Source organism: Linepithema humile, chromosome 4, assembly GCF_040581485.1.
Source record: "Linepithema humile isolate Giens D197 chromosome 4, Lhum_UNIL_v1.0, whole genome shotgun sequence".
Lineage (NCBI taxonomy): Eukaryota > Metazoa > Arthropoda > Insecta > Hymenoptera > Formicidae > Linepithema > Linepithema humile.
In genome coordinates, this window is record NC_090131.1 from 9563894 (window position 1) to 9588416 (window position 24523).

Below are 24523 nucleotides of genomic sequence, written 5' to 3' on the forward strand. Positions count from 1 at the left end.
TTGTTTGTTTCTTTCAGGTTCTTCCTGATCTTCCTGATCTTCCTGATCTTCCTCCGGTTGCAGCTCGACGGGTTCTGCTACATCTTTGTTTTCGTCCGCTGGGAGGATGTATTGGAATTCTTCACCCTTTTCTGCCCCAAGTTGTGACTTCTCGTTGAATGTAACGTCTCTTGATATAGATATTTTCTTATTCTGTGGATTGTACAAACGGTAATTCATCGAGTCATTCTGATATCCAACTAGGATTAACTTTATGGCCTTCGGATCTAACTTCTTGCGAAATTGTTTATCTATATGCATATACGTGTCCGATCCGAACACTCGAAAATGAGAGACATCTGGTGTTTTTCCAAACCAGATCTCGTATGGCGTTTTCTCTTTCCCGGTAGGCAGAACTCGGTTGAGCACGGTCACTGCTGTACCAACTGCTTCCGCCCATAGTGATGGAGGAAGTTTCTTTGCCATTATCATCGTGCGCGCACTCTCGATGATCGTTCTGTTGTCGCGCTCGGCTTTCCCATTTTGCTGAGGAGTGTAAGGTGCCGTGTTTACCAGCTCGATACCACGAGCCTCGAGATATCGCTTCATTTCATGGTTGCAATACTCTCGACCATTGTCCGTACGTAACACCTTCATTGGTTTGCCAAATTTGTTGTTGATCAACTTCTCGTATTTCCTGAAAATGTCGAAGACATCAGATTTGTGTTTCATGAAGTAAACATACCGAAATCCTGATGCGTCGTCCTTGAAGATTATGCAGAATCTAGCACCACCGATCGACTTTGTTGAGAATGGTCCGCATACATCCGAATGTATGTATTCTCCCGGTTTTGTGTTTCTTTTTGTCTCGTTTTTCTTGAATGGAAGTTTATGTGCTTTTCCAAAGGCACAAGATTCACAGAAGAAATTGTCAGTGTCCGCTAATTTCACACCGCGAATTAGCCCCTTTTGCGTCATTTCGCGCAGCACTTTATTGTTTACGTGTCCCATTCGCTCGTGCCAGACACGCAAGTTGACAGTTGACACATTTGCTTCTTTCACAACACTTGGTTTTCTCACTTTAAAGAGCATTCGGTATATCTGATTGACATGTTGCAGACCGACTCCAAAGACTTCACCGTTGTGTTTGATTGTCACTTGTTTTCCTTTGAACAAAACATCGAAACCTTTTTCAGTGCATACGCCAACTGAAAACAGGTTCTTTCGAATCTTCGGAACGTAGAGCACGTTTTCGATTCGAGCTTCACACCATTTACCGTTTACTAGTCTATCGATGAGCACAGTGCCCCTACCGGTGACTTCACACACGCCATTGTCCCCGAGTGATACCGACTCGCCACTGCTTGGTTCGAACTCACTGTACCAGTCCCGTCGGTAAGTGATATGCCTGGACGCACCGCTGTCGGTAATCCAGACTTCGCTTATGTCGGCTGTCATGAGTCGTTCTACGACCTCACTGTTTGGCACTGTTTCCGATTTTACTTGTCGCTGTTTTTGTTCACTTGTCGTGGCGACAAACGCACACTCACGGGGTTCTTCGCCGGCACTGTCTTTGTCCCTTTTCTTTTTCCGGCAATCGCGAGCAAAATGTCCTTTCTTTTTACAATAAAAACACTCGACACTCGTATTTCTACTTTCGCGGTTTTCCTCCTTGTTATTGCTTTGTTTCACGGCGAACTTTTTCTTTTTGTTTCCGCCGAGACTAACAGCGACTAACGCTCGAGTGACGTCATCGTCACCTTCGAGTCTTCTTTCTTCCTTCAATAACCGTTCTAATAGATTATCAAGGGTTTGACCTTCTTCAGGTACACTGTCCCACGCTGTCTGAAGAGCGTTGTACTTAATCGGTAGACTTCCAAGAATCTTCGCCATTATGGCTGTGTCCGAAATCACTTCTCCCAGATCCTTCAGTTGAGACGCTATGTTTTGTACCCGGGACACGTGTTGTACAACCGACTCTTTTGATTCCATGGAATATCCGTGGAACTTTTGTAGCAGGAGCATCTTGTTCGACACTGATTTCTGCTCGTGAATTCTCACCAACTTGTCCCACATTTGCTTCGCTGTGGTGCAGTTGAGCATGGGATCGAGCTGAGAATCCTCTATCGACGAGGAAACTATGCACATGGCCGTCGCATTGTCTTTCGCCCACTTTTTGCCTTCAGCAGAGTCTGCGTCTTCTGGCATGACTCGCGAGCCCGTTACGACGTCTTGAATCGCGTTCGCGACAAGCATCGAGTTCATTCGAAATTTCCACGCTTGAAAATTCGAGCCATCAAACTTCTTAATGTTTTTTAACAGAGTTGATTCCGACATTTTCGTTCGATTATTCTCCCATACGCGTTTACCGGTACACTACAATGGCGACCACGTGTCGACCATAAAAGAAAAAAAAAAATCGAGATAACCGTTTTCTCTCTATCGCTCTCTGACTTCGATAATCGGGTGTTACGCAGGCTGCTTGCCTGGGCCCATAACCTGTTATGATTATCGAAAAGAAAGAGGAACGACAGGGTTGAAGAGAAAGATGACTCTTAGTATATTTATAGATACGTTTTATTAGTTTCGCGTTAACAAAAGAAGCTTCTTGCTGCACACGTATCGTAAGCAACGGTCACGGATCAACTAACTAAAATTTTTCAGTAACACAGGTATAGTGCGCTCTGCGCCTTAATACTAGGTTTTGCACACGCATGTGCAGTGAACCCATCGACGTACGATAACTTTACTTTCCAACAGCGCTATATAGTTCTCAGTGCTATCTGTCATATCAGAATCTTTTAGGTTAGTGTGCGTGTGTAGTTATGTGTGTGTTAGTTGTGTGTGTGTGTTATGTGCAATGAAACCCAGCTGAAGAAAATGGGTTAAAGGCACTCTGAAAGATAAAAAAAGTGTACGTATTATACATAAATTTTGCAACATTTTTGCAAACATTTACATTATTTAGTTACATACATTAATATTCTAATTTCTGTAAAGTACTTTTATTTATCTGCTTTATGTGTATATATTATGTATATTATATGCTCCATATTATATATATTCACATCAAAGTATCTACGTAAAAAGTTAATATCATTTTGTATATTGTATATATTTTTATAATAAATGTATATGTCATATAACTTATATTATATATTAGTTATATGACGTATGACATACGTCATATCTTATTTATAAAGCATGAAATATAAAGATATTTTAGTTTCTTGTATGTATCATTTGAAAAATGTATCATTTAAAAAAATCTTGATAAAAAAAAACATTAATTTTTTGACTTGCAATAATCTGTTTCAATATATACTTTTTTTTAAATACTTACAATTAGCTTTATTTTATGCGTTTATCTTGGTATCTAAAACACACATCAAAATATAAAATTAATTTCTAATTCAGTAAAAAAAAAAACATTGTAGTTTTACACCAGAAAGGAATGGTAAAATATCATGTATATGCAATAACAAATAAATCACTTTTCCACTGACATTATACACAATTTTGCAGAAATAAAATTATTCTTTGATTTTTGAATGTGTAGTGCAGTTTAAAACACACAGTCGAAATATGTCTATACTTTTAAAATAATAGTTCTGATTTTTCATGAATTACAGTGGTTTTATAAAATGTTCAATTTTAACAGTTTTTATTAGACTGTACTTTAGACAATATTATATCTTGCCCTTTCTCTGTGTTGTAAGACAAGAATGTTTCTTTTCTGCTGTAATAGAAATACATTTTCGATTTTAATACGTATTTTAAATATCAAGTTAATCACGTAAAATAAGGCTAATCGTAAGTATTTAAAAGAAGCATATATTGAAACAGATTTTGCAAGTCGCAAAATTGATGTTGTTTCTTTTATCAAGATTTTTTTACAAATAATAGACACAAGAAATTAAAAATATCTTTATATTTCATGTTTTAGAAATAAAAAATGTGGCATATATCATATACATTTCTTGTAAAAACAGTATACAAAATGCTGTTAATTTTTTATATAGATATTTTGATATGAATATAAATAATATGGAGTACATAATATACATAATATATATATAAAGCACATGATTTGATAAAAGTATTTTGCAATAAAGAATAAGACAAGCCAGAGGCGATCTGACGTGTGCTGGTGATGTAGAATTAGAAAAGCCAGAGGCGATCTAACGTGTACTCAGGGCCGGATTAACGTAATGGCCAACCCGGCTTTTGCCGGGGGCCTCGCAATTAGGGGGGCCTCAAGTTTGTTGAAATATTTTCCAAAAAAAAAAGAAAAAAAAACCATTTAACAGCAAATTAGCAAATAAAAACTTTTTTTTAATTTGTGAAAATTCTCGTAGCGCTCGGTGCTTGACGCTCAGTGATGTGCCGACGATGCCGACAGCGTCGAGCCGTCAAGCCGTCTAGCCGCCGAGCGCCGAGCCGCCGAGCACCGAGCTACGATTTTCATTTCTTGTATGCGCCCCCACCACGCGCTCCGGCAGCAGGCAGCTAGCGTAGCGTCCAGAAATCCGAAATCACTGATAGCTGATAGCGGCGGCAGCGGCGCGCGGCGCTTCGACTCTATTCGACAAGTCGGCAATAGGCTCCATTCGTCCGCTACTACTTCTTGCACTCGCTAGAGAAATGTAACTCTAGATCAAGGAACAGTTTCGTATATTTTCCAAGAGATAATTTAGTTTTTTAGCGCTCAGGGTTAATGAAACTTTTAAGTTTTGATTGAGAATAAAGTAATTTATTTCAAACGCTTGTAATAAGAAATACTAAAAAAAGAGAAGCCAGGAAATTAATTAGTGTCTTTTTTGTTGCTTTGTGTCTTTCTACTTCCTTGTCTTTTGCTATTTTTTACGGCACATTTATAGCAAAATGAAACGAAATTTTGAAAGTGGAGCTCAAAAAAGGAAAAAAGTTAAAAAAGAAGAATTATTCATTAAAAATCTGAAAAATATAAATTCGTATTTTCAAACAACAAATACTAGCACTGAAAATAGTACAGATGTCACTACTCTGTCTGTTAATTTAGATTCCTCTGTGTCTAATTCTTCTTCCATTTTACCTGTCGATCAAAATGATAATACTGAAACTGTCATTTCTTATTCTGACAATGACAACGGATCTAAAGAACAGAGTACAGATCCACCATTGGAACCACACGTTTTGGAAATCGGTCCATCTACATCTAATACTCCCAACTATATTGAATCAAATTATACTGATGATCGGATAAATGATAATGGACAAAGTGCTATTCCTCATATTTCTGATAGTCAATTAAATGAACCAAGTTCAGATCCAGCTTTATGGGAGCTTTTTCGAGGAAGTCGAAACGCATTACAGGAATACTGGATTAAAAATGGATTTACAAAATGCCAAAATTTCGATGTACATGCGGATTATAAGGCGTCAGTTCGAAACTATGAAAGTATTGAAGGAAACAAAAAAATCAATCGATCCAGAAAATTACAAAATTCCTATTTTTACCGGGAACTTCAAAATGGAGAAAAGGTTAAACGCGAGTGGGTTTTATATTCGCCGTCTCAAGGCAAAATTTTTTGCTTTCCTTGTAAATTGCTCAATGAGTCGGATACTTCATTTACAACTGGCTTTAATGATTGGAAACATGGATTAAAATCCATTTCAGATCATGAAAATAGCTCTGAGCATAGAAAAAATTTATATACTTATATCAGGCGCACAAAAGTAGTCGGAAGAATAGATACTGAACTACAACTTCAACTTAACGAAGAACGTAATTACTGGATCGAAGTATTTCGAAGAATAGTTGCTGTGATAAAATTTCTAGCATCAAGAGGTTTGCCTTTTAGAGGTAGTAATGAAATTTTCGGTTCTAACAGAAATGGTAATTACTTAGGAATGTTAGAACTAATAAGCGAATTTGATCCATTTTTGCGCGAACATATAAAAAAGTTTGGGAATAGTGGACGAGGAAAAACTTCTTTTCTTTCCTCAACAATATGTGAAGAATTAATCGAGATTATGGGAAAAAAAGTATTTATGGGAATTATAGCCGAGATACGACAAGCGAAATATTATTCTATTTCAATAGATTCAACGCCTGATGTAAGTCATGTAGATCAGTTGACTTTCATTATCCGATATTGTAAAAACGGTAAATCAGTTGAACGATTCTTAATGTTTATACCGATTTATGGGCACGACGCAGAGAATCTGTGTGAAGTTGTCATCAAGTTTCTAAATGAAAATGATATATCCATTTCAAATTGCCGAGGCCAGTCGTATGATAATGCCGCAAATATGGCTGGACGATATAATGGATTGCAGGCCAGAATTAATGACATTAATTCTTTAGCATTTTTTATTCCCTGTAGTGCACATTCTCTAAATCTTGTTGGCGTTCAAGCCGCACAATCAACAGAAGAAGTTTGTAAATATTTTGATTTCGTTCAAAACCTATATACTTTCTTTTCTGCGTCAACGCACCGATGGGCTGTATTAATAAGAGCATTAGCTACTTTAGGTCCAAGACAAAAAGTAGTTAAAAATTTGTCTGATACGCGCTGGTCAGCTCGTGCTGATGCTGTTTTCGCATTAAATAATGGATATAAAACTATCAAAACAGCTTTAGAAACACTCATTACTGCTGAAAATGAATCCGAAGAAACTAAAACCCGAGCTACTGGTTTGAAGAAAAATATGGAAAGATTGGAAACGGTTTTTCTAACTATTTTTTGGAACGATGTATTAATGAGACTTAATAAAACGAATAAGATGTTACAGAAAACAACGTTGACCTTGTCTGTTGCTGTCAAAATTTTGAAATCTTTGACGTTATATATTAGCGAAAAGAGAAATAAATTTGATTGGTACGAAAAGCGTGCAAATGGGATTGCGCCAAATTCTGTTTACAAAGATATTAACAAACGCATCAAAAAACGTAGTACTCGTTTGACTTATTTCGATAATACGGATACACTAGATCCAGATGTGATTCTAGAAGGAAGTGAAAAATTTAAAATTGAAACTTTCTTGCCTGTTATTGACACACTTTTAAATAATTTGACTAAACGCTCTAAAGCTTATGAAAACATTTTTGAAGTATTTGGATTTTATATTTGGATTTTTGGAAATTTTGACTGATGTAAATGAGCAAACGTTGACAAATTCATGTACACATTTTGCTTCTATTTACAATAGGGACGTAAATGAAACAGAATTGATATCAGAATGTTTTCATTTAAGAGCATATTTGAAAAATGAATTAAAAATTAATTCACACTTATTGCAAAAAGAAAAATTTTCTACAGAGAAGGAGGAATTTAAAGATGGGACAAAAGATATAGAAGGTCAGGAAAAAATAAAAAAGCAGGAGGAAGAAATGAGTGAATCGGAAAGAACTACCGTTAGAGAAAGTGACAGTGATCAAGAAGCAGATCTTAATGAAGAAAAATCTGAAAATGCCTCAATACAAAAATTAAATTTAAAAAGTTTGTATTACTATTTATATGAAAATCACCTCTTTGAAGCTTTTCCAAATGTAGAAATAGCATTGCGCATTCATCTCTGTATGATGATCAGTAATGCTACAGGGGAGAGATCATTTTCAAAATTGAAATTAATTAAGAATGTTTTAAGAAATACAATGATAGAAGGAAGATTGAACAATTTGAGTATTATTAGCATTGAAAACGAGTTTTTTAAAGCATTAAATTTTAATGATGTTATTCAAGATTTCGCGAATAAAAAGTTAAGAAGACGTTTGGTACATTAATGTGATTTATTTGAAAATTATATATATATATATATATATATATATATATATATACTAATATTAACACTAAGATATATATTTAAAGAAAGACAAATAAAAATTTTTTATTGTTCATTAAAAAGTAAAAAAAAACAAAAATCTCAAAAAAATAATTAAAAAAAATCATAAAAATCATAAAAACTATAAAAACACAAAAAAACAAGAAGAAAAAACTCCATTGACGGGTCTCCACCTTGACGTGGTAATGGAGCTTAGGAATAAGATTTCTGACCAAGAGAAACCCAATATTTAATAAAGCCAAATAGCCAGTATTATTGGACATGGTACTAAGGGGCCTCATTACAAGAGATGGCCGGGGGCCTCAAACATGTTTAATCCGACCCTGCGTGTACTGGTGATGTAGAATTAGAAAAGCCAGAGGCGGTCTATTGTGAGCCGACAATTTTTAATAAATACAGTCAGAGACGATCTAACGTCAACTAACAGTTTACAAAAAAGAGAGCCAAAGACGATTTATTCGTGAGCTGGCAAATTGTAAGAAATATTGTCAGAGGCGATCTATCGTGAGCTGACAATTTTTAATAAATACAGTCAGAGGCGATCTAATGTCAACTGACAGTTTAGAAAAAAAAGAGCCAAAGACGATTTATTCGTGAGCTGGCAAATTGTAAGAAATATTGTCAGAGGCGCTCTATCGTGAGCTTGCAGATTTTAAGAAATACATATTTCTTTTAGTTAGTAATTTACTACACGTGTGGTCTGTTAATGTTTTATCGGATAATTTATGTCATTTCACCTTTTTTCTCGCAATTGAAATTTTATCGTATGACTGTATGATGTACATACGAGACAAAATAGACTTGTACAAGGTATCTAATAGATATAAATTAGATATAATAAAATTATATTTGAAAAATGTATATATAATACTATATATCTAATTAGAAAAAATATTATATGATTCCCTGCTTTTATTCTTATGTAATTAATACAAAATAAATAAATAAGTTATTTAATTATTCAATACATACATATACATATTGAATATAGTTCTTTATTTTATAGTTTATATAATGACTGAAATGATATATACTCTTATTATTTTAGTCATTATCATATAAAATACAAAATAAAGATAACTATTTATTGAATATATGTGTATATGTATATATTAATTAATTGATTAATTAGTTATTTAGTATTTACTACATAAGGATAAAAATAAGAAAAATATATGACATTTTTCTTCAGTGATATATATAGTATTATATGTATATTTTTCATTTATTATTTTGTCATATTTAGTTTGTATTTATTTGACACCTTGTGGTATACGCCTCCTTTCCTCTTCTTACCGCGCGCGTCACAACCGCTAAGACGGACGGACGGACGGACCCGACCGACCGACCGACCGACCGACCGACCGACCGACCGACCGACCGACCGACCGACCGACCGACCGACCGACCGACCGACCGACCGACCGACCGACCGACCGACCGACCGACCGACCGACCGACCGACCGACCGACCGACCGACCGACCGACCGACCGACCGACCGACCGACCGACCGACCGACCGACCGACCGACCGACCGACCGACCGACCGACCGACCGACCGACCGACCGACCGACCGACCGACCGACCGACCGACCGACCGACCGACCGACCGACCGACCGACCGACCGACCGACCGACCGACCGACCGACCGACCGACCGACCGACCGACCGACCGACCGACCGACCGACCGACCGACCGACCGACCGACCGACCGACCGACCGACCGACCGACCGACCGACCGACCGACCGACCGACCGACCGACCGACCGACCGACCGACCGACCGACCGACCGACCGACCGACCGACCGACCGACCGACCGACCGACCGACCGACCGACCGACCGACCGACCGACCGACCGACCGACCGACCGACCGACCGACCGACCGACCGACCGACCGACCGACCGACCGACCGACCGACCGACCGACCGACCGACCGACCGACCGACCGACCGACCGACCGACCGACCGACCGACCGACCGACCGACCGACCGACCGACCGACCGACCGACCGACCGACCGACCGACCGACCGACCGACCGACCGACCGACCGACCGACCGACCGACCGACCGACCGACCGACCGACCGACCGACCGACCGACCGACCGACCGACCGACCGACCGACCGACCGACCGACCGACCGACCGACCGACCGACCGACCGACCGACCGACCGACCGACCGACCGACCGACCGACCGACCGACCGACCGACCGACCGACCGACCGACCGACCGACCGACCGACCGACCGACCGACCGACCGACCGACCGACCGACCGACCGACCGACCGACCGACCGACCGACCGACCGACCGACCGACCGACCGACCGACCGACCGACCGACCGACCGACCGACCGACCGACCGACCGACCGACCGACCGACCGACCGACCGACCGACCGACCGACCGACCGACCGACCGACCGACCGACCGACCGACCGACCGACCGACCGACCGACCGACCGACCGACCGACCGACCGACCGACCGACCGACCGACCGACCGACCGACCGACCGACCGACCGACCGACCGACCGACCGACCGACCGACCGACCGACCGACCGACCGACCGACCGACCGACCGACCGACCGACCGACCGACCGACCGACCGACCGACCGACCGACCGACCGACCGACCGACCGACCGACCGACCGACCGACCGACCGACCGACCGACCGACCGACCGACCGACCGACCGACCGACCGACCGACCGACCGACCGACCGACCGACCGACCGACCGACCGACCGACCGACCGACCGACCGACCGACCGACCGACCGACCGACCGACCGACCGACCGACCGACCGACCGACCGACCGACCGACCGACCGACCGACCGACCGACCGACCGACCGACCGACCGACCGACCGACCGACCGACCGACCGACCGACCGACCGACCGACCGACCGACCGACCGACCGACCGACCGACCGACCGACCGACCGACCGACCGACCGACCGACTGACCGACCGACCGACCGACTGACCGACCGACCGACCGACCGACCGACCGACCGACCGACCGACCGACCGACCGACCGACCGACCGACCGACCGACCGACCGACCGACCGACCGACCGACCGACCGACCGACCGACCGACCGACCGACCGACCGACCGACTCGACCGACCGACCGACCGACCGACCGACCGACCGACCGACCGACCGACCGACCGACCGACCGGGACTGACCGACTGGATCGACTGACCGACCGACCGACCGACCGACCGACCGACCGACCGACCGACCGACCGACCGACCGACCGACCGACCGACCGACCGACCGACCGACCGACCGACCGACCGACCGACCGACCGACCGACCGACCGACCGACCGACCGACCGACCGACCGACCGACCGACCGACCGACCGACCGACCGACCGACCGACCGACCGACCGACCGACCGACCGACCGACCGACCGACCGACCGACCGACCGACCGACCGACCGACCGACCGACCGACCGACCGACCGACCGACCGACCGACCGACCGACCGACCGACCGACCGACCGACCGACCGACCGACCGACCGACCGACCGACCGACCGACCGACCGACCGACCGACCGACCGACCGACCGACCGACCGACCGACCGACCGACCGACCGACCGACCGACCGACCGACCGACCGACCGACCGACCGACCGACCGACCGACCGACCGACCGACCGACCGACCGACCGACCGACCGACCGACCGACCGACCGACCGACCGACCGACCGACCGACCGACCGACCGACCGACCGACCGACCGACCGACCGACCGACCGACCGACCGACCGACCGACCGACCGACCGACCGACCGACCGACCGACCGACCGACCGACCGACCGACCGACCGACCGACCGACCGACCGACCGACCGACCGACCGACCGACCGACCGACCGACCGACCGACCGACCGACCGACCGACCGACCGACCGACCGACCGACCGACCGACCGACCGACCGACCGACCGACCGACCGACCGACCGACCGACCGACCGACCGACCGACCGACCGACCGACCGACCGACCGACCGACCGACCGACCGACCGACCGACCGACCGACCGACCGACCGACCGACCGACCGACCGACCGACCGACCGACCGACCGACCGACCGACCGACCGACCGACCGACCGACCGACCGACCGACCGACCGACCGACCGACCGACCGACCGACCGACCGACCGACCGACCGACCGACCGACCGACCGACCGACCGACCGACCGACCGACCGACCGACCGACCGACCGACCGACCGACCGACCGACCGACCGACCGACCGACCGACCGACCGACCGACCGACCGACCGACCGACCGACCGACCGACCGACCGACCGACCGACCGACCGACCGACCGACCGACCGACCGACCGACCGACCGACCGACCGACCGACCGACCGACCGACCGACCGACCGACCGACCGACCGACCGACCGACCGACCGACCGACCGACCGACCGACCGACCGACCGACCGACCGACCGACCGACCGACCGACCGACCGACCGACCGACCGACCGACCGACCGACCGACCGACCGACCGACCGACCGACCGACCGACCGACCGACCGACCGACCGACCGACCGACCGACCGACCGACCGACCGACCGACCGACCGACCGACCGACCGACCGACCGACCGACCGACCGACCGACCGACCGACCGACCGACCGACCGACCGACCGACCGACCGACCGACCGACCGACCGACCGACCGACCGACCGACCGACCGACCGACCGACCGACCGACCGACCGACCGACCGACCGACCGACCGACCGACCGACCGACCGACCGACCGACCGACCGACCGACCGACCGACCGACCGACCGACCGACCGACCGACCGACCGACCGACCGACCGACCGACCGACCGACCGACCGACCGACCGACCGACCGACCGACCGACCGACCGACCGACCGACCGACCGACCGACCGACCGACCGACCGACCGACCGACCGACCGACCGACCGACCGACCGACCGACCGACCGACCGACCGACCGACCGACCGACCGACCGACCGACCGACCGACCGACCGACCGACCGACCGACCGACCGACCGACCGACCGACCGACCGACCGACCGACCGACCGACCGACCGACCGACCGACCGACCGACCGACCGACCGACCGACCGACCGACCGACCGACCGACCGACCGACCGACCGACCGACCGACCGACCGACCGACCGACCGACCGACCGACCGACCGACCGACCGACCGACCGACCGACCGACCGACCGACCGACCGACCGACCGACCGACCGACCGACCGACCGACCGACCGACCGACCGACCGACCGACCGACCGACCGACCGACCGACCGACCGACCGACCGACCGACCGACCGACCGACCGACCGACCGACCGACCGACCGACCGACCGACCGACCGACCGACCGACCGACCGACCGACCGACCGACCGACCGACCGACCGACCGACCGACCGACCGACCGACCGAATTATTTTAGAATGCATTGCAACAGCAAAATATAAGCACATAGTTAAAATAAAATTGTTACTCAAAATATATTTTACTGACTAAACAACAGATATTGTGTATTTTTTAGAAAACGTACTTTACAAATGAAAACTAATTTAGAAATATTCTGTACTCACATTTATACGATCTGTCAATTTTATCCAAATTTGATACTTTTTGCAGACTGGTCACAAAACACTTCTGTAAGTTAATAATTGCTAACCAGAAAACATTAAGAAGAAAGAGATAAAATCTTAAAATAGGAACTCACAATTTTACTGTTAATCGGTAAGCGTTCGAGAAGTTCGAGAGGGTATGTTTATAAACTACATATTTGGCGGATAAAAAAAGAGGAAATCGCGCCGGTTTGCGGCCAACCAATCGGCGCCGACCAGCGCGTTGCAACTTGTTTATAGTTTCTGCTTACTCACTGAAAATTTTTCTTAATTTCGGCCGAAACCAAAATTAAGTCGAAGCCTTGATTTTTGGCCGAAACTGGCTGTAACCGAAACCGAAACCGAAATTTCGTTCGGATTCTACTTGCAATGTTTGTTCGACATTTAATTTCCCGTTGTTATGATAAATTTTTCTATATAATATCGCGGAAAAAAGTGGAGTGCGTAGGACGTAACAATGTATATTTTTCAAATATTTTTTTTTTTGGTTCATATTTATTTGATACCTTGTATATGCTTATTTCGTCTCGTGCATTATATTTCAGCTTTACGATAGAATTCAATCGAGGAAAGAACGCGAGTGTTTGTTTACCATCCTATACATATGCGCAAACCACACGTCAGTGTAGTGAGCTACCAGTACAAACAACTATCAAGAGACACGGTAGTGTCTCGCGCCAAGTTCACGCGCAGCGCAAGACCGAACGTGTATCTTTACGCAAGTCCAAAGAGCCTAGAGAGCCGAGATTATCGGAACTCAATAATGCCTGGGCCGATCGAGTTGATAATAGTCTCAATCGATAGCGCATACCCAAAATATATAATAAAAGTATACTTGTTTTTGCTCTACGTGCTCCATAAACATATCAAAGTCCAAAGTCGAAATGTCAAAAAATATATTAATTTTCTAGGATGTACAGTTATCATTTTTTACACTAGATGGCTATTGACATGTTAGTAGTTAGGTTTGTGTTGGTGGCGCTATAGGAGATAGCCGCGCTTACCAAATAACCTTACAGAAGATGTATCAAAAGAATAATATTGAATTCGGCCACTCGCACTACATTGCACTGGTACAAACTCAAGGCTGCTTAATGTTCATCAGTTTTTTATTCGTGTTCATCAGAGTAGTGTAGTGCAGTGTAGTGTGAGTGATCAAATTCGTTATAAATGTAGTATAAATTAAGTGAAATAAGTGTATATGTATATACAGCGTGGGCCATTTTAATATATGCACCCAAATTTCTCCGTAAGTAAGCCAAATACAGAAAAATGGTTCAGACAAAAGTTGTTCAGGACAATGGGGGTCACCTATTTGCGCTAGTGACTTTGACCTTGAAGTCAATTTTCAAAGTCATTTGAGGTCAGAGTTATTTTTTTAAATGGAAATCCCTATTTTTGATTCCAAAATCTAATAGCTGGTGTCAAGAGCTTTTCAAAACACTATAATAAAGTTATTTTTTATTAAGTACTTTTTGAGTTATGAAGCTTGTAAATTACAGTATTTTGACATAAAATACAAAATATCTTGTCAAACATTCAATTTTTGGGAATCTTACCTTAATATGCATAAAATAATGAGACAAATCAATTTTTGTTTTTAATTTATGTCAATTTCTATAAAATATTCGTTATAATGATTTCACTTTGGTAAACCACATATTCTAAGTGTAATAAAAATTTATGTATAATATACTGATATTCGAACTCGTGATGGGCAACAAATTGTCAGTGCTTTCATGTATAGTGTGTTATAGGTGATATTAACAGATCCACGTCTGAAGATATTTTTATTATTGTATAATTGTGTTGTTATTGTACAATGTGCGCAAATTTGAAGCAACCTAATTGGTCAATTTTAAATACTTCTCATCGAAAACTATTATATTATAACCTTGACATGGTATTAGGATTTTTATCTTGAAATGATATCAGAAATGTACAATTTCAGTACAGTGCGTTCGGTTTGGAACACCTCGCATATTACATGATATTTATGACAAAAAATCAATATAATTTTGTTGTTCACAATTATTATTTATGACATTTAACTGTTAATAAATGCACATATCTCTTATAATAAAATTTTATTATGAAATAAATGAATTAATTAAACAATAATAATGATTCTGTCTTTTAAAGAAAAAAATAATTAAAATTTATTGAATTTCAGTGGCATGCACATGATAGTCTTATTCTGACTGCTTGTTGGAGTCAAAGAAATGAACTTATAGTTTCTGGTGGTGAAGATTGTAGATATAAGGTACGTAATTTTTAAATTATTAAAAAAATATATTTCTTTAGAAATAGATAAAATAAATAAAATAGAAATAGATAAAAAACGCCAAGAGTATGCGCTTATTGGAAAAATTGTAATACATGAATGTGCATGCGTTCGTCCGTGCGTGCGCACGGCGTGCGTGTGTGCGCGTTATATTTAACAATTATCGGCACAAGCGCCTGTTACGCTTGGACTGATGTTTGGTTCAAACAGTGACGATGCGCGAAATGAATCGTTACATCATGATTGTAAAAGACTTGAAAATATTTTTTTATTTCATTGTTATTAAATTGTAAAATTTTTCAAAATTATTACAAAAAAATTTTTTTTTAATTTTTTATCATAATGTTAAAGATCATTAAATACCATAATATTTTTTATTAAACATTTTTTCAATATTTCTTATAGTTTCAAAGATATTAACAAAAATACGAAAAATTATATTTTCTTTGAAGAGTGTTTCCACCCTTAGAATCGTTTTTTAGTCAAAACAGAAAACAGCTTTTTGATTAGGTTTATATGTATATGTACTATATTTCTGCAAAGTTTCAGATTTTTTAGAATTTTTTGGTAGTAAGTCGAATTGATTATTATCTGTTTTTCATTTAAATTTTTTTTTAAATTTTGTGTTGCATGTAAATTTATAATTTTTGACATATTTTATGTATTTGGCGTATTTTTTAAATCTATAGTTAAGATTATTAGTTAAGATTATTATATTGATTTAAGCTGCATTCAAAAACTAACCCTTTATATGTAATTTACACTTTATTTTACCAAAAAGTTAATGTAAAGTTAATATAAACTTGTTATGGATTTTAATATAGATATGGGATGTCAACGGTAATCAGCTATATAATAGCACTATTGGTGATCATCCTGTGACCGCAATTAGCTGGTGTCATTCTTCCGGTGATTGTTTTGTTGTTGGATCCTTCAATACTATCAAACTCTGTGACAAAAATGGGGTAAGTTAATTAAATGATTTTATTAATGTGTATAATAATTAAAATTAAAAAATGTTTGGTTAAATAGAATTTTAAAGGCTGAGATGTCATTTTAATTTCCTTTTTATAAAAGTATGTAGCAAATTTATAAAACCGAAGACAAGTAAAGTTTGATCGAAATTGTGAAAAACATGTCATTCAAAGAAATTAAAACGAGAACAATTATACAATGCGCTAGAGATACGCGATGTCATCACAGTTTTCAGCGATAGACGTAGTAAGTATAGATTACTCATGTCATTCGAAGAGTCGAGAATTTAGAAAGAGAAAAGAAGCTTTGAACCAAATTGTTTTCTCTCTCACATATAAGAAGAAAGGTGGTAATAAAGAAAGGTGGTAATAGAGAAAGGTAATAAGGGTAAAAAAGTGGAATAAATAACATGTGTATGGATAGCAGCTATGCTCCCTACTCATGTCTACATATTACCCCTCCTAACCGAGTTGAAAAGAGATAGCAATTCTGTTGTAACATTGCATTCTCTTTCTAAGTTTGTACGCCTGCCGCTTTGGCGTAGAGATCATTGAGTAAAAAGAAACAGGAGGGAGCGTTTGGTCTTAAAAGTGCGGACGGAAGTGACTATATAAAGTGGTCGCTCAAGATGGCCGCTCAAGGGCGCCAATATTGAATGACTTGTTATATTTAATTAGGAAATAATGTACAATTAAAAGAAAATAACTATAATATGCAACAATAATACCGAATTTTATTGGCGTTTTTCATTGGGATTGCACTCGTGCAGTATTTCCATAAGAGCAATGTTAAAATCTAAAATCTAAATTTATATTAAATCCTTTGTCCTTACAAAAATTTATCCATGCATTTCTTTGATTCGGATTTTTCGGAAACCTGTTTGTGAGTGAAAATTATTTAGTAATTATTGTGAATCTACAATTTCACAATACTATACATATGATTATAATCTCCAAAATAAAAATCTCATTATTGTTGATAATACTAACCGATGAAACGTTATTCCATGATTTCGAGCTGCTGCTGTTATGCCACAAGCTCTACAGTATACCATTTTGATCGTTTATTTCCATACACTGTTGCATAAAAGACTATACACTGCATATTAATGCGTACGGCGTACGGTATGCCGCTTGCCGCTATGCTCGAGCATTCCCTCTCACTTTCAAAAAGTGGTCGCTCAAGATGGCTGCCGTGACGTACATCCGTCCGCGGATTTGCCTAGTCCTGGCTAGTATATGCTCCCTCCTGTTTCTTTTTACTCAATGGTAGAGATAGGGAATAAACAATCTATACTTACTATGTCTATGATTTTCAGCTTAAGAATTTTAGGGTCAATAAGAGTGTAAGTAGCGCCGCTGTCTATACAAATAGAACATGAAATTGTAATTCTCAAATTTCAAATACAATTAGAACATACTATAATTATAATATTCGTATTCAAGAGAAGTATACCGAACTCCGTAGAATTTTTTTTTTTGGAAAAATAAAAAAATTTTTTTTCCAAAAATGTGTGCTATTATTTTTTATAAATTTTTGAGGATTAAATTGCAAAATTTGGCTGTTTGCGAAGTTATGTGTTGATTTGTATGTAAAATAAAATCGTCTTGATTGCTGAAATTTTCGCTTTATTGATACGCTTTATTGTACGGTATAATTATGCTCGTGATGTTCATAATTAACAGTCTCGTCTTGTAGTACGATTCGACTATGCTAGCTCGAACTAGACTAAATTGATATTTTAAATTGTATCGATACCAGTGCTAAGGTACATCGCTATACACTATACTCACACACAGATTCGACGATTTCGTGTCGTTCATTGCTGTCTTTCATATCCCCACTCAAGGATTTTTCACGCTTATCAACACGTTTGCGCGAATGCCTAGGCGATCGCTTCATGCATATCTAATATATAGATTACATAGATCGTACTTTTCAGCTGTCATGTACCCGTCAATGATTCGAAGGGTCGTGCAGTAGTCCTAACTTATCGACCTAATTTATCCAGGCGAGGTCAATGAAGTCAATAATGCTGAACGTGAAAGACAATTGCAGCAATTAATTGCACAAAAAGGATACAGGACCGATTACTCGGATATACATAATTTTTTTTTTCAATAAAAAGGATAACTTGTTTTTGATTTTAATAAATTACCTGCTTATTTATCTTTTCTAGTTTTTTTATACATGTTTCTTTCTATTGTCGTTTATACCTGTCAGACAAATATATAATTCAAAACACAACATGTTACGAAATATATATCTTTACAGATAAATATAAAGATCGACGAACTTATAACATGACGAAGATATAATCCATTTCTAAATTAGAGAAAAAAAAGAAAGGTGGAACAAATAAAGAATAAATTATTTATTATTTTTCTTATTATTCTATATTACTGCTAATGTATTGTCACGTCCCGGCGCGGTGGCGGTAACACGTAGTGTTCGCACCTTTACGCGAGACTCAATCGGTAAGATTCACAGACCAATGAAATAGTAAAAGATCAGAGAAGAATATGAAACATAAATGTTGTAATTTAATATAAAAATCGTAACCAAAACCGCCTTCTAATGGATAGCGAATTCGAATGAGAAATCGTAAGGGAAGCAGTATCGGGTTGATATTTGGTTATTCTTTACGCGAGCAGCGTATATGAACGATAATTAGGACCATATTCTAATAAATAATAAATTCAAATAATAAATCGTAAGGAAAGCAGTATTGCGTCGATATTTTGTCGCGATCCTGCAAAACAGCGTGTATAGTAATAATTAGGACCGTATTTTAATGAATAATAATTCAAATAGAGATGAATAATGATTTATTAATCGGAGTAAGACCACAAGAAAATGAATATGATAATAATACAGAAACGTAGTATGAAATAGTAATCAATCATTGTGACTGATGTGTAGTTATTTAAGTTTTGCTATCACGCAGTCAGAATAAAAGAATCGCCAAATACCATTAGAATGCATCAAATGTATGTTGACCAAAAATTTAAGGGAGTAACATTGGATCTCGCTGATCATAAAAACTTTCTCCATTTTCAGCGAGAGTTTGCATATAATTAAGGTACCTGTCTTCGCATTCGTGACACTCGGAAATCGGTTGAATCAACGCGAGATAGCGATGGCAAATAATGCAATGTAATCTTGGGCGGCGACGGCCGACGGATGCGTAATGCCTATCATTTAAGACTACGAATAAACTTTTATATTCAATCGGCTCGCTAGCGATGCATTCGTTGCAAAGACGCTCTTTTGCCGTAGGATTCACGTAACTAGTTTCGCGAACGCAGTTAGCTAAGGAATACGTATAAAGATATTCTAATCGAGGCGACCGACAAGCGTAACGTTTCAATACAACACATATCAATTATTTAGGGATCGATTAATTAGATGATTGATTTAATAAGCTGGTTATAGCTAGCGTACGTATTCCCGGCCCTCCGCTAAGTAGCACGCTGGTAGGATCGGGAAGATTAACAATACTTCGTCCTTCTCGAGTTAATTGATTTGTTAGGCTTATAAAATGATTGAGACACGCGAGACAGTGACGCACTGGAAAAGGTTGAGATACGTTTTGACTACAAACACGACACTTTGCTAATGAAACTATAGAACCGATATTCAGATGATGTCCGAGGACGTGTTTGAAATTATTGCGCGTTGGTTCTGATAAATCGTGATAACAATTGAGGCACAATATCGTGCCAGTATTTCTATTCAAGCACGCGTTATCCAAGATACAGTACACGAAACGACAATTACAATTCAAGTCTGGACGCGAAGATGTTACTTCAGTATCTGACATTGTCTCTTGCTCAGATTTTGACTTTAAACCTTCCCATGCAAATGAATTTGGAACGGACTCACCGGTGTTGACTTGTATGGTACCTGAAGCCAGTGATGGCTCAATTTAATCGTGAGGGGCCCGATTGGCTCCAGGATCGATCTTCCAATAGCAGGCTGATAGTCATGTAGAGATTAATCTTCAGGTGCGTCATTGTTGCTGGTTATCTTGCGGTCGAGGAATTACTGCACTAAAGTTATTTCGGCGCGACACGTCTTTACCTTTTATTGTTCGTTGGAATTTAAGGATTGCACGCTAAGTTGGAATAATATTTAAGGATTTGAAATTAAAGATAGAATTCTCAATGCAACCAAATAAATGTAATTATAAATAAAAATAAGAGTACATCGTTTAATAAATAAAATTAAACTCAAATGAACTTATAAAATAAGAATTCTTACAAAAATATAAGCACTTATGTTCTAGAAATGGAACGCGCAGTTCACGGATTAAGTACTTGAACGTATAAAATTGATAAACCGAACTTAAACTAACCGTACTGAACTAGGACGAAACTAGAACTAGAATTGGACCGAGACTGAGTCAGAATTGAAACTGCGACTTTGAAAACTAACAACTTGACCGAAACTGACTCTCTGACTGATTCTGACTGAAAAACTGAATATTGACTGCTGCGGCGACCTCGCAGGGTCCGTATTTATACCCCTCTGAATCTTTAGAGACAAAGGTTTGTCCTATGCAATAGGACCGCACATGAATGTAATCACGCTTTTGAATATCGAATGTTTGAGGCATGGTTTGTATAAAACTGCAGGCGATACCCGGGCTTAAGTTTTGAGAGTGATATGGTTAACATAAAACCGTAGGTGATATCCGGGCCTAAGTTTTGAGAGTGACGACAGATAATTTACAGTTGTACGCTTTAAAACGCAACAAGGGGTTTATGTTACGCGAAAGGTTTCGTGTTGCGCCTTTCTGGCGACATGTGTCAGGCGCTATTTACAGCGAGCAATAATTCCGAGAGGTGATAAACTAGAAAGTTTGAACAAAAATTTTCGAGTAGAAATCTACTCGCTGAAATATGGGGACGATACAGTATCTTTTCCGATGTGCGTCTTTCCGAAGTGCGCGCGTATTCAGCATTATTAACTTTATCGACCCCGTCTGGATAAATCAAGCCGATAAATTAGGACTACTGCACGACCCTTCGAATCATTGACAGGCAGTGTACATTAGTTTTATACATTATGTAGTAAATACAAGGAATATATTTTTCAAAATCATCTGAAAGTATTGCTTCTCCGTGTCAAAATTTGAGAACAATAAAAGGGCTAAATCTGAACGATTTGAGTACAACATGGTGTGACGTCCCAAGCCGTCTGATTCTTCTTTTTTTTTATTAATCCCCTGATAAATTTAAGTCTGATTCGGTGTGTTCCGAAATGTGCTGACAATACTGACAGTACTGCTGCTAAATTCCATGTATTTTAGCTGTTCCAAAATTGTTAGTAGATACTGGTAGCATTGAAATTCGAAAATTTGGAAATTCGCTTTTACCAGTATTTATAGTATATACCAGTGCTCGAAATTAGTTGAACATTTCAGCCGATTTCCGCAATATACGCCTTCTTACCGCGCGCGCAGCAGTCGCTAAGGCCAGCACTGCCAAGCGTTAGGAGCGGCACTATCTGATTATGAGTGGGTTTCTCCCTATTTATTAAAATTAAAAAAAAATTTATTAAAATTTATAAAAAATAAATTTTTTATTTTTAAATTTAATAAGTAAAAATATTTCAATAGATTTCCACGTTACCCATGAGGTACTAATGCTAACGCGTTTTTTTTAAAAGTGGTTTCCCCAGTAAACCTACTCCATTGAAGATAAAAGTAACAAATTCTTAATTAAAAAAAATATATAAAAGAGATTTTCTTAATTAGATTTTCTTGGCCTTTTATGAAAATAAACAATTGATGCAATAATGTAGATATTAAATCAATTCTTTTTAGATAATTGAAAACTTAATCGATTGATACCTGTGGCGGCTAAATAGCCAACCACAAATAGAGACAGAAATACCGTCGCTAGACGGAGAAAAAGCGTAAGTTACAATTTTCACCGCTAGAGGGCTACGACCGGCTAAAACTAACTCGTAGTTAAAAATCCACGGGCTGCCTATATAAAAACATCAAAAAACAGTAATCAATACGTCCTCGGATCTGAGTGAGCTCACACGTTAGTGGGCCTCAAATCACAGTACAAAGTAACTCGGCATTATTCGAGGTGTGCCATCTACTCTTGGCCCTCGAAAGTTGCCTTGAGGTGTGCCAATTAATTTTGGCCCTCAAAGAAATCTACGGTACTGCCGTGCCGAGACCGCGGAAGAGGAGGCATTACGAAGAACCTCCTCAGCGGCCGCAACTTCCACCGAGGGTAATCCCTCTGCAGCCACCTTCCGAAGGAATAGCCGAGGTACCAACAGGACAACCGCAGTCATTAGACCAGGGCGTCACCGAGATAGCAAAGGAGCAGACGTTTTTACCGTGGACTCTGACACCTATAGAGTTCACGGTAAGACGCTTCAATCCACGGACGAGCAAGCCGCGGCCACCAGCATTGCGGTTCGTAGCCACCCAGACCGGCGAACACACTGCCGACGCCACCACGCAGACTGAAGGAGAGGCCCAGCTAAGGAGCTCGCTCGCCGAGTCCCTGCAGTACGCCTCCACGACTTTCGCCAACACCCGGGAAAAGCCTGGAGCGGCTGCTGACCCTCCACAGTGTTGAACGTCTTCTTGCGCGCCGCAAAAAATTTAAAACGTTGTTTAAACAGGACTCTCGTCAGCCACAACACCGGCTGCGAGTAGTCCGCGCCTTCAGGCGCAATAAGTCTTGTAAAAACAAAAATACGTTTGAGAGAATAAACGAGATTGTTACAAGCCCTGACTCCTATTGTGCAACCTACCTAAAATATCTGGCAACCGCCACATAAATTGGTGACCCCGAGTAGGCAAAGCACAGAGTACAATGAGTCAAAACAGGGCAGGCCCGTCCAACGCAGCAGACAACGACGGTGCACAAATAAGCCGAGTGGCCGTCAGAGTACCGCCATTCTGACCAAAAGAACCAGAACTATGGTTCGCCCAATTAGAAGGCCAATTCCTCCTTGGTGGAATCACGCAGGATGTCACAAAATACGCATACGCAATATCCCAGATCGACACAAAACACGCTAGAGAAATAAAGGATGTAATCACATCACCACTAGCCATTGGGAAATATAAAACAGTGAAGAACGCACTTATTCAAAGGTTAAGTGTTTTACAAGAACAACGCATCCGCCAGCTTCTAGAGCGAGAAGAAATGGGCGACCGAAAACCTGCACAATTCCTGCGACATCTAAGAACACTGGCAGGAGCAACCGTACCTGACCAATTACTAAATACATTATGGATGGGCAGACTGCCCGCACAATTACAAGCCATCCTCGCAGCACGCATAGACGACCAATTAGAGGACATTGCAGAGCAAGCAGACCGAATACATGAGGTCATTTGCTGAGCAGTAGTAGCCGTAGCTATCCCCACGAGCAACAAGGAAAACGAACAAGAAACTCTAGGAAAACAAGTGCAGAAGCTAACAAAACAATTAGCAGCATTAAATACCCATTTGAGTCGGCAGGAGCAGCAAACAAGACATGCATGAAAACAATCACGAAGTCGCACCCGAAAAAGAGACGAGGACAAAGATAAATCCATGTGCTATTATCATCGACGTTTCGGAGATCAAGCAAAGAAATGCACAACTCCATGTACATACAAGGCAAAGAAAAGCGTAGAGGAAAACTAAAAGTACGGGCATCAACGGCGGCTGATGACCCGGAACCAAAGCCATGCCGCCTGCTAGTAACAGACCGAAACACAAAAAAGCGT

The 24523-nt window shown here is 42.1% G+C and overlaps 1 protein-coding gene across 9 annotated transcripts in view; it reads left to right on the forward strand.

Moving 5' to 3' along the window:
- The window catches only part of Oseg5 (intraflagellar transport protein Oseg5), a 323588-nt gene that overhangs the window by 32180 nt on the left and 266885 nt on the right, over positions 1–24523 (forward strand). For all 9 annotated transcript variants that reach the window (XR_010889950.1, XR_010889949.1, XM_067354041.1 and 6 more), the window contains exons 6-7: positions 15685–15774; positions 16620–16760. Coding sequence is in view for 7 of the 9 variants with exons in the window: in XM_067354041.1 (XP_067210142.1) it covers positions 15685–15774; positions 16620–16760 (231 nt within the window). In the remaining 2 variants the exon portion in view is untranslated. The remainder of the gene's footprint in view (positions 1–15684; positions 15775–16619; positions 16761–24523) is intronic.